Source organism: Rhea americana, unplaced genomic scaffold, assembly GCF_003343005.1.
Source record: "Rhea americana isolate MKP2758 unplaced genomic scaffold, rheAme1 scaffold_23, whole genome shotgun sequence".
Classification (NCBI taxonomy): domain Eukaryota; kingdom Metazoa; phylum Chordata; class Aves; order Rheiformes; family Rheidae; genus Rhea; species Rhea americana.
The window spans coordinates 3,500,500-3,510,333 of NW_028186346.1; the positions used below are offsets into that span (position 1 = coordinate 3,500,500).

Here is a 9,834-nt window from a genome sequence, read left to right on the forward strand (position 1 = left end):
GGGGAGGGGAGGGGAGCGTTCAAAGATATGAGAACTCAAATATATTGCTCTCTGCAAATTCAAGTTAGCTACCATTCATGTTTTCATTTTAACAAAAACCATTTCAGACATCTAGCATTTTTATAATAAAGGTCTCACCAAAATATCACATAGAAAATCTGCTTTGATTTTCCATGATGTAACTAACCTTACACATTCTCATCATAATTTTGATGGATGATCAGCTGACAACCTCTCCTGCATTTACAACATAATTTGGAGAAGAGCAACGTAATGGAATAACTCCACGCTACAGAAAATACTGAGGCAATGAAAGAGTAGATGGTTCAAGCCACATATGGATTTACTTATCACTGTAGTGGCACTGGAAGTGGCCTCTTTCCACAAGACCATCTTAGCCCTTGAAGGATCTTTGTTTTTGCTAAGCCCTTCAACTGTTTCACTAATCCCAGCAAAGTGGGATTGTTTCAGGAGAGACTGAAGTAAACCCATCCTAGGGTCATAGATGCTCTCTAGAAAAATTGAGTTAAATATGGGCTGCTCTACTGGCTGACTGTTCCTCTCACTCAGATGCAGAGACTTGAATGCCAAGCCCCACAGCTTGGATGTAGGACTGCTGGATAAAAAAGGCATACTACTGCCTTCTTCYTTGAGAGCTGAGCTCTGTGAGATGGGGCTGGCATAGATACTTCACTCCAGAAGAGCAATGACAACTAAGTGCCCTGATCTAGAAGAGGAAGCATGGGGGTCAGATGCCCAAATCTCTCACTTGATTAGGTTTTAAAAGCTGCTTGTGGCTGGCCAGGTGAATCCCTTCCTTAGTGACTTGCTGAAAGCCACAAATGGAGACTCAAGGGCAAAGTGAACTGCTTTCCTGTCAGATGGAAGATGCACCCAGGAAGATGCCACCAATAGGCTTTCAGTCCTTGGGACCAGATTACAGCAGGTCTGAAGCACAGCTCCCTGAACTGCATATGGCCACAAGGTCCTCAGCACCAACTGTTTTACTCTATAGATCTGCTCCTATTGGGCCTCACTGGTTGTTAAGGTGACATAGCCCAGTTAAGCATGCTTAGATTTGTTCAACATTTATACTGTTCACCTTTTTCTTTACATGAAGAACCCTTTGCATAAGAAAAGCACTAACCTAATAGTGTGTCTCTGACTGAGTAGTAATGAAGCCAAACAAAGTAGTTATAGATACTACAGTTTGCTATTTGTGGTTCATTTCCAGTGGGACCAAGTAGACTCAACCAGTGTTGAGTTGCAATTACATAGTCTGGATGAATGGTAGTCTTTGCACGGTGTAATGCATCAAAGAACTGTTCTCTCTCTTCTGCAGTCAAGGAATGGATGTTCTTCCTGACAACTGGTGGCTTCCTCTCATTGCAGTCAGCGCCAGTCCAGCCAAACTTGCAGTCACCGCAGTTATAGCCAGCAAAGTTCCCTGAATTAAGAGGAAGAAAGCATCCATGAAATTATGAATCAAGGAAAACTAACATTGAAATGCAGAAGAATTAAGAATAAGTGTTCTTTTTCTTCMCAGAGATTTCAGTTACTGGAAGGACAGCAGCTGAGTAGACTGGCAGCTTTGCAATTGCTTAACTCAAAGGATGGCTCACTTCCCAGAACCTCAGCAGGGCCAAGAATCACACTCAGCTCGTTGGGGAGGTAAAGCACTAGATACTAGGCTTGATGCCTCGAGGTACTGAGAACACTGCAAAGCCTTCAGATGTGTGAGGACTCTCACAGAACAGAGGGTTAAGACTTCAAGTTAAGTATGTGATTAAGTGCTTTGCTTGATCAGCTCTCAAGTACTCCCAGACTTCCAGGATCAAACCCCAAAATTGCTCTGCTCACGTGGATCTTTAAAAGCAGTAAAAAAATCCCCAAACAAAACAAAACAGTGCACTTAAGGACAAAAACCTGTGAAAAATTAGTCTGTTAACAGTATTTCTGGGACCCAACAAAATCTGGTACAGGCACCAGGGGTGCTGCTGGTCACACTTTAAACATTCTTAAACAGTGCTGAAATAACAGCCTGAGAAACAGTACAGTACCATCATTCCCTGATGGCATTTTTTCTGAAGCAAGTAATCAGGTCTACTCTAGGCTATTAACTCTAATGTGGTGGAAGAGTCCAGGAATACAGAGCTTGCTTTAAGCACAGACACCATGGCCTCTTGCCTACAGTGGCAGACTGACAAAAATAGCAGAAAGACCCTGCTGGAGTGTAGTAAGCTTTCTTCAGTTTTGCTGGAGGAGATGAAGAACAACTGTTCTAGCAATGCACATCTACCTCCTGCCTGAACACACACAGGCTGCTGGTGTACAAGGTCTGTAGGAGAGTGGACATGACAGGGAGAAGGGAGAAAGGAGACAGCCAGGGCTCCTCTGGGATCTCCACTTAGTTCTGCAAAAGCTGCACTGAGACTTTCTAATTCCACACCCCTCCCACATGCACAGACTCATTCCACAATGACTATGCCAATTGCCTTCAAAAAAGCCACAAAATCTCACTTTTCTCCACACATTTCAGTGCTGCCAGTCCCAGGACAGGCTAATGTGCAGATGGGGAAGTGGCTTACAAAGAATTCATCGATTTCACTTAGGCTGCAGTGTTGAGTATAGAAGTGTTAACACTAAAATAAGATTTCAGATTGTCAGGGGCTACAGAGCTACAGCTTATCAACAATTTCAAAGATCTCCAAGCTTACAAGGAGTGTTGCCATATGGGTTATATAGCTTACAGCTAGCTCCAGGATAAGGGCTGCTGAGCTGTGAGCATTTGTGACAAACTCCTGTGAGACCTGTCAAGGGGATATGAGAACTCTTAACTTCAGGTTTGAAGAGCTTGTGAGGCTATAAGATTGATAGATTTACATGCTCTCATGAAGCTTAGGAGCAGTAATAGGTTTATGAACTACATGGATGAAGACTTTACCTAGGTTTTTCAAAGCCTGATGGCATGCGGTTGCCTGATGGTTGCCAGGCATACAGTTTATATTTCAACATGATGCAGGCAGGAGTGGCTGGGCTGGGCTGCGATTGAAGACAAGCTAGAGTTCTACACTGATTTAGGGAGGTGATGTCTTATTCCAGAAAAAGCAAATAGTTTATAGTTTTATGAAAGGAAGTAGGAGTGCATGGATATGTTGTGATGGTGAGGGCAGGAATTAAGATGGAGGAAAGCAGCGTGGCAGGCTGATTTTATCCTTACATCCTGCAAGTCCTCGGGGAAAAGCATCACTGATTTGAATGTGCGTGTACTTCACTGTCTATATTCCTACTCGTTCTTGATAATTCAGCCTGGCTATTAGTCTGTCACATACTCCAGTCTGTACTGACCAAATGACAAATCTTCAGGAATATCTTACAACATCACCTAACTAGGCCACATATATAGTACAAGCATTTTCAGTACATGATTCATGAACTTCTGGAAAGAAACTTATTTCCCTTCTCACTCAAAGGTGCAATTCAGTTTTTTTTAGAAGAGGAGTGGCAAAGCAAGAGTTAACCATGGAAATATTCTGTCAATAACCTTTTGTGAGATTGGAGATCACCCTTACAGTAATTCTAATAACCCATTTACTTGTAGTATTGGATAAGCATCACGCTGAAACATAGCACTAACAGAYCGAGAATTAATGCAGGACCAGGTTTTGTCTGTCTAGTCTTAGTACCAYAGCAATACAACTCTACAAGTCACTTTTGGAGGCTCTAATGACACCTATTTCCCTCTCAATGAGGGATCTTCTCAATTCTTTTCTTCTGAGATCATTTTATTAGACAACATCCATAACTTAGGTATACTTTGTCTCCTCAGGCTATGAAAAGAAAATTGCAAAGGCCTGAAATGGGAGTAATCTTAGGAAACAGGCTTTTCTCCACTAGCATGGCCTCTGGAGTGAGATGAACCTGTGAATATATGCCTGCTTTCCTTGTGCAGGTGCTAGTCATATCCAGCTAAAATTCTGTGGGGTTTTCTCCCTTAGTAGTCTAATTTATCAAGTAACCAAAGAGGTCTATTCTTTCCACCACTCCTCTAGATATTTTTCAGTGGGACATGAGCTTTGACTGAGCAAGGAAGAGAACTGGAGTCAAGGAAGAGATTGGCAATCAGGAGGACCCAATCTTTTGGTAAAGTGGTATATCACACTGCATTACTTCTGCTAATTGTGTTGCACATTTTTTAATATCCTCTGGTCTACTTGACAATGTTCTATTGTCAAAAACACACACAAAAACACTTTGTGAGATGAAAGTTACTTTTTGTCATTTTCTTTCCATATATTACAAGACTGTTGCTATAGAGCAGCCTGAATGGGAATAAGCTAATAGAGGCCTATAATATTTCCCAGATTGCAAAGCAGAAGGCTTGCAAAAGGCTCCCGGTTTTTATGTTTTAGCTAAGGCATTTTTTCAGCAGTTATTTCATCTTTTTAAAGTGTTCTACCAGCCCATTGGTCTAGCAATGATGCATGGCTATTTTCAGAAAATTCATTTACTACCTTGTTGAATTTCCACACAGTAGCACTGTGAAATGTCCCAGTCTCTTACAACTTAACTTCAGTGTCTGCTACTCTGGTGACGGCATAGCTCAGTGGCACCAGGGGATCAGGAAAAGCAATCATACATTATCAGGAAATAGTGCTCAGCTGACATTTACAGCAAGAGGAAACCCTTATGAACGTTAGGACCACAGAAACAATGAAGGATTCATGTCTCAGCATTTTTCTGCCCTAAATGACTAACATAGCAATTCAGTGCACTACTTCTCTGAGGCYATGCTAGGGACTACCTAGGTTTTCTCACTTCTTGCAGTTCCTAGAGAATACAGTGCAGAAGGTCACCCTGTCACACAGATGGGAGATAACGTTACAGCTCGGGTTTAGATCCTCTCTGTGTGTAGACACAGCTTGTTCCGTTGCTTCTAGGAATGATCGGAATGATCATTGCACTGATACTGGTAAAAAAAAAGAAAAAAAGAGAGCGAGAAAGAAGAGAGAGAAAAAGGGAAGGGAAGGGAAGGGAAGGGAAGGGAAGGGAAGGGATCATCTGAGATTTCTTCCTCACTAACTCATTTGTCTGGAGATGATATCACACCCGTCAAGATCTCTCTTCTACATCTCTCCTCATCACCTTTAATGGTGCTCTTTCCCAGTAAATTTGTATGAATCAGGCTGTTTCTATAGGCTCTCTGGCCATACCAGTTCTCTCCTTCAGTCAGTCCATGGACATGACCTTGAGAAAATGACACTTCTTATAACATGAAGCTGCTTATGTGTTCATACACTTCAGTGGTATGCTGTGGTAGTTGGCACACAGCACTTTGATTCCTTCTCAACCCCAGTGATTGTCTGAGCTTGTAGACACATTTTTCTACCTCTGGGCAAATTTATAGCATGTGGTTGGTCTTCTGACACTGGGGGTAACACAAATCAGTAAACCTGTCAACTCAGTATTGACAGTGTTACTACTTTCTTCAGTAAAAATAAACCCCTCTAACCCTCACCCTCTTCTGTCTTGTTTTTTTTTTTTTTTTTTTTGTAGCAACATGAAAACTGTCTTGCCTCTTCCTTTCTTGGAGAACAGCTATTTATCAAACAGCTATCATTTATCAAATGGTAGATAAAGGACTTTTTTTCAGGGTTCTTCTGGTTCCCTGCATTAACACAGGAGTTACATTAGATTTGAATCATCAGCACACAGCAGTATCACAACAGTGGTATCAGGATTTTTGCCATGAGAGCCAAATGGATAGTTTTCTGCTGTAAGGGTCACTGGGCTCTGCTTTTGGACCTAGTTTTAGGCTGTACTGAGGGCTGAATTTGAAATGTTTATAATTTAATATATTCTACAGCCACATTGCTCTGTAATACTCACTGCTCCACAATACTCACTGCTATGCTTAGAGAACAAAGACTCTAAAGATCTTTCAGTAAATGACTCAATTCGAGCTCTAGATAAAAGGACCTCTGAAAATTTGGCCATCTGTGATAGTCTTTCACTAAAGAAACAGTTCTTGTAAATCGTATCCATCCAGGTCTGGGTGCTGAGCAAAGGAGGAGGAGGAATACAACAAGCAAAATATAAACAACAGARATGAAATGTGGAGAAACCACATTTAAAGAACTGAGGAAAATGGACAGCCCAAAAGAAGAAAATGAGWATAAAACTACACTATATTCCAGACACTTAACTTAAGATCTGGTCCTGCAAATTCTGGTGCTTACCTCTAGTTGGACAAGCAATTTAAATTAATGTCTCTGTATGGGTGTGACAACAGTGCTCCCCGATTTACTCTTGGGTTCTGGTCCCCTAATAATTCAGATGGCAGAAATGTTAGGGTATACCCATATGCTGTAGTGCTCTTCTGACTCAGGGTCTGTGCCATATGTGATACTTACATTTAATTTTGGAGGTATTTAAGAATGCTTAAAATAAAATAATAACTTTATTTATTATTTTCAATAAATGTCTGGAAAATATACAGAGCTGTCAAACAACCTAGTCAAAGAAAGAGATAGAAACATTTTTATACTCTAAAATCTATTACTATTTCAGATGAGCCTCAATAATACTGTCTATCTGTTTAGACCATCTGCCACTACCTCTCTGCTTTCAGTTGATACCAACATTGCAAAACTTAACTACATGGCCTGAAATTTTCTGTTGTGTGTCTTCATCAGACTGATTTGGGTTTTGTGATAATGAGAGGCAAGGTAGATGTTAGACGAAATAGGTAAGCTACTTCTAACAATCACACTGAAAATAAGTGCACTATTTTTCCCATGTTAGAAAATCCAAACAACTTTGTTTCCAAAAAGACACCCCAGGCTGCATTTGAAATCTGTTCAGCAGGTGACTTTCGTGCTACAGTCACACCTTCCACCTGGTATTCCCAATATTGTCCCTCAGCAGCCCTACAAAGCACTTAGGGCACTGGTTCCAGGGTTATTTTAACCCTCTTTAAATGAAGGTCCTGCCTCCTTACCCTGCCCTGACCCGCCTTTCTATTCCCTCCCTCGTGCCAGCACCAGTGAACTGGTCTCACTAAAATCTGGTCCTTCTGACCAGGTTAGCCTTCAGGCAAATCAATTCCCTGATCCAATTTGCTTCCCACCACACCAATACACAGAAAAGGCAAGAGTGGGACTGAGCAGCTGGAGATGGGAAGGAAAAGGGCAGTATTGCCCTTCTCACGGTAATGCRGACCTGTTTGGGATTAAAGTGAGATGGAGCCTCAGTTGACAACCCTGGAAGACACCCCAGCTGGACATCAACACATTTTCTGTACCRGGATATACTGTTCTGCAAAGTACTGCTCCAGCAGGAACAAACATGATCAGCATAAACTGATCCAGATTCACAGTGTCAGGTTTCGCAGCCACAGAAGAATCAAATCTGAACATAGCACTGAATATGTAAAATCCTCTGGAAAAAAAGGTGTTGCAGGGGCTACAAGGAGAACTCTAGGGGAAGAGAATGACAACTCAAAAGGTTACATGAGAGAACATGCTCTTTTAACCCTGTTGACCCTGAAAGTTGATTCCTGCTCAGAGAATATCATGGCTTGGTCATAAACTTGTTTGACTTCTTAGGAAACTGATAATATTCAGAGCCTTCTTGATGCCTTCCCCCATYAGGGACCTTTCCAGCCTTTGGGCCTGCCTGGAGCAGATCTGTCCATCCCCTCRCCACCAGCATCCCCTCTCACCTGTGCATTGACAGCTTTGATTGAAGAACTTGAGGGGCCATCGTTCCCGGTCGTCCACATTTCGAAGAGTATAGGGGCCACTCCAAGGCTGAGCATCCACATGCACCACCTGACACTGCCCCTTGCCCTGCAGGATCCCACACTCATTGCCTGGCTCTAACCCCAACACTGGGCAGCATCGCTTCAACTGAAGGGCCTCCACTGTCATACAGGCACGGGGGAACTGCGCCTCCACTCCAGCAGGACAACAGAAGCTGAAATAGCCCAGCAAAGCCCCAAAGAGCCACCCCTGAAAGCCCATTGCTGCTGAGTGCAGGCTCTCCCTGTCTATAGCACTTCAGGGAGTGGAGAGTGAAGATTTCCTCAGTGAGACAACCTGACTGCCTGGACTCGCAGCCACTTCATGCCCCGGCCAACTGGGATAATTCCTTTTGCTGCTGAGGATGCTGGTATTGGGTTGTTTGCTTAATCCTCGTCTCTAATTACCTTGAATGTGGTTCAAAACACAGGAGCTTTGGCTCTGCGGTGCCTGCCTAAGAACCACGGCTTTGAGTGAGGGTTTATATAGGGGTTGGGAGAAGCCCTCATTAGAGGGATTAACACTGCACAAATCCTCGTGTTTTGCACATGACATCAATGGCAAAAAAGACGCCAGTGTGAGAGCAAGTTATGAGGGTTCTGGCAGCATGTCAAGAGGGTGAATGCCTTGGATTTATTTCTACAGGTCGTGCCTGTCTGTCATGTGCTTTGAGAAGCTGATGGTCTCATTTTAGCTGAGGTGGCTAGAGAAACARATTTATTCTTTTAATCCAAACCCTGCAAACAGATAATAAACAGAAGGGGAAACCCTTCTTTTTTCAGTTCATTCACTGCAATAAAGCACTTTTCACAAAAGAAGAAACAGGAGGAATGAACTAGATGTGCAGTGGATATAGGTACATCATTAACAAAAATTAATAAAGCTAGCAGTAACAGCTTGGGATGGAGACTCCATCAGATAATTGCAGAATTTTGGTGCTTGTGCTGTAGTGTTTMAAAAGCAAGTGGAGATGGATTCCTATTTTAATAATATTTTTGTATACACAATGAATTATTTAATTGTTTTTAAAAGGTGAGTAATATTTGTCTGCTCTCTAATCCCTTCCCCAATGTTACTCCAGAGATCGTTATGGGCATGGTCTGATTGCTAGCCATTCTGAACTGTCACAGTTGAGCTTTTATAACCCACCTAGTAGAAAACAGTCTGTAAGATCAATGTATACACTAGACACACAGACAAGCGGCATTATTCAGGGCACCTACAAAATAACTTTAAAAAGCTGCCAGCATGCAGCAATTCTTGCTCACAAAGCAACTCTTATGTAATAGAAGGATAAAAGGAATAAATCAAAATAAAGTAGAGATAAGTCATGAAAAGACTCTGAAGCAATACTCTTAGTTCATCTCTACCACACTGAACCACAGAATCACAGAACGGCTGAGGTCGGAAGGGACCTCTGTGGATCACCTAGTCCAACCCCCATGCTCAAGAAGGGTCAGCTACAGCTGACTGTACAAGATCGCACCCAGGCGAGTTTTGAATATCTTCAGAGAAGGAGACTCCACAACCTCTCTGGGCAACCTGTGTCAGTGCTCCGTCACTCTCACAGTAAAGAAGCTTTTCCTCATGTTCRGATAGAATGTCCTGTGTTTCACCTTGTGCATGTTCTCTCTTGTCCTGTCTCTGGGCATCACTGAAGAGTCTGGCCCCACGCTCTTGACACCCTCCCRTAAGAGATTTCTAGACATTGAYAAGATCCCCTCTCAGTCTTCTCCTCTCCAGGCTAAACAGATCCAGCTCTTGCAGCCTTTCCTCATAGGGCAGATGCTCCAGTCCTTAATCATATTTGGAGCCTTCTACTGGACTCTCTCCAGTAGCTCCATGTCTCTCTTGTACTGGAGAGCYYAGRATTGGACACAGSACTCCAGACGTGGCCTCCCCAGGGCTGAGGAGAGGGRCAGGATYACCTCCYTYRACCTGCTGGCAACACTCTTCCTCATGCACCCCAGGAGACCATTGGCCTTCCTGGCCACAAGGGCACATTACCAGCTCATGGTTAACTTGCTGTCCA

At 42.8% G+C, this 9,834-nt stretch overlaps 1 protein-coding gene across 1 annotated transcript in view; it reads right to left on the reverse strand.

Moving 5' to 3' along the window:
- DCT (dopachrome tautomerase) overlaps positions 1–8,039 on the reverse strand; it is an 18,773-nt gene extending 10,734 nt beyond the window's left edge. The window contains exons 1-2 of the mRNA XM_085306034.1: positions 7,724–8,039; positions 1,148–1,447 (exon numbers count right to left, since the gene is read on the reverse strand). Of these exons, the coding sequence (XP_085162160.1) occupies positions 1,148–1,447; positions 7,724–8,024 (601 nt within the window). The 5' untranslated portion in view covers positions 8,025–8,039. The remainder of the gene's footprint in view (positions 1–1,147; positions 1,448–7,723) is intronic.
- Between the last annotated feature and the right edge of the window lie 1,795 nt (positions 8,040–9,834).